The sequence below is a fragment of the Salmo salar genome, unplaced genomic scaffold, assembly GCF_905237065.1.
Source record: "Salmo salar unplaced genomic scaffold, Ssal_v3.1, whole genome shotgun sequence".
Lineage (NCBI taxonomy): Eukaryota > Metazoa > Chordata > Actinopteri > Salmoniformes > Salmonidae > Salmo > Salmo salar.
This window is the reverse complement of record NW_025547587.1, coordinates 524,370-527,500: the sequence shown is the minus strand read 5'-3', so window position 1 is coordinate 527,500 and position 3,131 is coordinate 524,370. Positions and strand designations below refer to the sequence as shown.

Here is a 3,131-nt window from a genome sequence, read left to right as displayed (position 1 = left end):
ACAGTTGTTCAGATCAAGAACGCACTCCAGGAGGTAGACGTATCTGTCTGTCAAACTCAACGTTCAAGAGAAGACTTCATCAAAGTAAATACAGATGGTTTTACCACGAGATGTATACCATTGGTAAGCCTCAAAAACAGGAAGTCCAGATTAGAGTATGACAAAAAAAAAAAAAAACATTTAAAAAACAAAAGTCTGTACAGTTCTGGAACAACATCCAACGGACTGATGAGACAAAGATCAACTTGTACCAGAATGATGGGAAGAGAAGAGTATGAAGAAGGGAAGTAGCTGCTCATGATCCAAAGTATACCACCTCATCTGTGAAGCATGGTGGAGGAAGTGTTATGGCGTGGGCATGTACGGCTGCTAATGGAACTGGTTCCCTTGTATTTATTGATGATGCGACTGCTAACAAAAGCAGCAGGATGAATTCTAAAATGTTTAGGGCTAACATTATTATCTGCTCAGATTCAGCCAAATGCTTTAAAACTACTTGGACGGCGCTTCACAGTGCAGATGGACAATGAAGCCGAAGCAATACTGTGAAAACAACTCAATTCCTCTTGTTTAAGGCAAGGAACTGGAATGTTCTGCATGGGGCCAAGTCAATCACCTGACCTGAATACAATTGAGCATGCATTTCACTTGCTGAAAGCAAAAACTGAAGGCAAAAAGCCCCAAGAACAAGCAGGAACTGAAGACAGCTGCAGTAAAGGTCTGACAGAGCATCACCAGGGAAGAAACACAGCATCTGGTGATGTCTATGGGTTCCAGACTTCAGGAAGTCATTGACCGCAAAGGATTTGCAACCAAGTATTAAAATTCACAATTTAATTTATGATTATGTTAGTTTGTCCAATTACTTTTGTGCCCCTAAAAATTGGGGGGACCACATATAAAAAGTTCTGTAATTCCTGCACCGTTCACCCGATTTGGATGTAAATACCCTCAAATTAAAGCTGAAAGTCTGCACTTTCAAATCCATTGTGGTGGCGTACAGAGCCAAAATGATAATAACTTGGTCAAAATATGAAATATTTATGGACCCGACTGTATATAACACATACCTGTGGGATGGGTTTCCCATACCGTATACTAGAAGACAGCAGAATGGGCTCCTCTATCCTATTGTCCCAGATCCCAAACGAGTCCCAGGTGGTCGGTCGACCGCCGGCGTCAGAGACAAACCGAGCAGTACACTTCCACCGGACCTGGACCGCACTGGGAGAGGCTTCTTGGAGCGACCGTGCAGTCAGAAAGGCAGCCTGGCGACCGAACGGAGACCGAACGCAGCGTACCAGGTTGATGAACATAGTCGAAGACATGATCACGGTTGGACTGTTTGAGACTGATCTGGAGTAGAGGTTCGATGGAGGGTCTCTCCCTGGAAAATACAAGATGAAGATCACAGTCAGAGAGAGAGGGGGGAGAGATGGGGGGGGTGGGTAGAGGGAGAGAGAGAGAGCTAGCTAGCGAGTGAGAGAGAGATGTGTATGGCAGTGAAAAATGGGGCCCACTTTTACAGTCCAAATATACATCACAACTACGGCATGTGGACACCCATTCAAATGAGTGGATTCGGCTATTTCAGCCACACCTGTTGCTGACAGGTGTATAAAAATCGAGCACACAAGCCATGCAATCTCCATAGACAAACATTGGCAGTATAATGGCCTTAATGAAGAGCTCAGTGACTTTTCAACGTGGCACTGTCATTACAATACTAAAGCTACATGAACTGTAAAGTCTAGACACAGCCAGAGGCTGTAACAAAACAACTAGCCTATGTGTGAAAAATTTAAAACAAGTGTCATGTACGGGACAAATAGGACGAGAGGTAATAATAATAATAAGGTAGGCGGGGATTATTCTATTTTCATTTTAAAAAAAAGACCACTAGAGAATACTCTGGCATCTAATGTTATTTTTTTATTTTTTTTTATATGCCGGGATGTATTTAGTTGTATGTGGTCAAATACAGTCAAAGAAAAACACAATTGCTATCATCAGAAACTGTAGAATAGCAGAAACAGCCAGGTAGACTACTCTCATCAGAAACTGTAGAATAGCAGAAACAGCCAGGTAGACTACTCTCATCAGAAACTGTAGAATAGCAGAAACAGCCAGGTAGACTACTCTCATCAGAAACTGTAGAATAGCAGAAACAGCCAGGTAGACTACTCTCATCAGAAACTGTAGAATAGCAGAAACAGCCAGGTAGACTACTCTCATCAGAAACTGTAGAATAGCAGAAACAGCCAGGTAGACTACTCTCATCAGAAACTGTAGAATAGCAGAAACAGCCAGGTAGACTAGACAGTTAATTGTACCTCATAGTAAATCATCGGAATAGTACTGTCAGAAACTATAACTTTTTTTTTTTTAAACGGACATTTCAACTCACTTTTACAGTTCTTCTGGAATGGTAGCTTAGTAGGCTTTCCCGACGTGCAGGTGAAAATTGTCCCCAGCTCTGAACCGGTCTCGAGGGGCTTTGCTCAATGCATTTTAAATGGTGCCCTGACGCACCAATCATCATTCAAACAACACAAATACACGCGTCCAATAGGGTACAGGGGTGTGTGTGGTTTTGGTCTATTTGCGTCTCTCTTGTCCCCCCTTACCCTTGCTCTCTTTCTCGCCCCCCCCCCCCACCCACCATCTCTCACTCTATCTCACCCTTTCTGTCTCTCTACCCCACCCACTCTCTCTCTCTCTCTCTCTCTCTCTCTCTCTCTCTACCCCACCCTCTCTCTCAGTTCAAGTCAAAGTGCTTTATTAACATGGGAAACATATGTTTACATTGCCAAAACAAGTGAAATAGATAATAAACAAAAGTTAAATAAACAATCAAATTAACAGTAAACATTACACTCACAGAAGTTCCAAAAGAATAAAGACATTTCAAGGTTGTATTTACAATGGTGTTTGTTCTTCACTGGTTGCCCTTTTCTTGTGGCAACAGGTCACACATCTTGCTGCTGTGACGACACACTGTGGTATTTCACCCAGTAGATATGGGAGTTTATCAACGTTGGATTTGTTTTCAAATTCTTTGTGGAGCTGTGTAATCTGAGGGAAATATGTGTCTCTAATATGGTCATACATTTGGCAGGCGGTTAGGAAGT

At 42.5% G+C, this 3,131-nt stretch overlaps 1 protein-coding gene across 1 annotated transcript in view; it reads right to left on the bottom strand.

Annotated features, from left to right (window-relative positions):
* Window positions 1–2,535, bottom strand: part of ppm1ka (protein phosphatase, Mg2+/Mn2+ dependent 1Ka) — an 18,116-nt gene extending 15,581 nt beyond the window's left edge. The window contains exons 1-2 of the mRNA XM_045711409.1: window positions 2,408–2,535; window positions 1,071–1,387 (exon numbers count right to left, since the gene is read on the bottom strand). Of these exons, the coding sequence (XP_045567365.1) occupies window positions 1,071–1,328 (258 nt within the window). The 5' untranslated portion in view covers window positions 1,329–1,387; window positions 2,408–2,535. The remainder of the gene's footprint in view (window positions 1–1,070; window positions 1,388–2,407) is intronic.
* Between the last annotated feature and the right edge of the window lie 596 nt (window positions 2,536–3,131).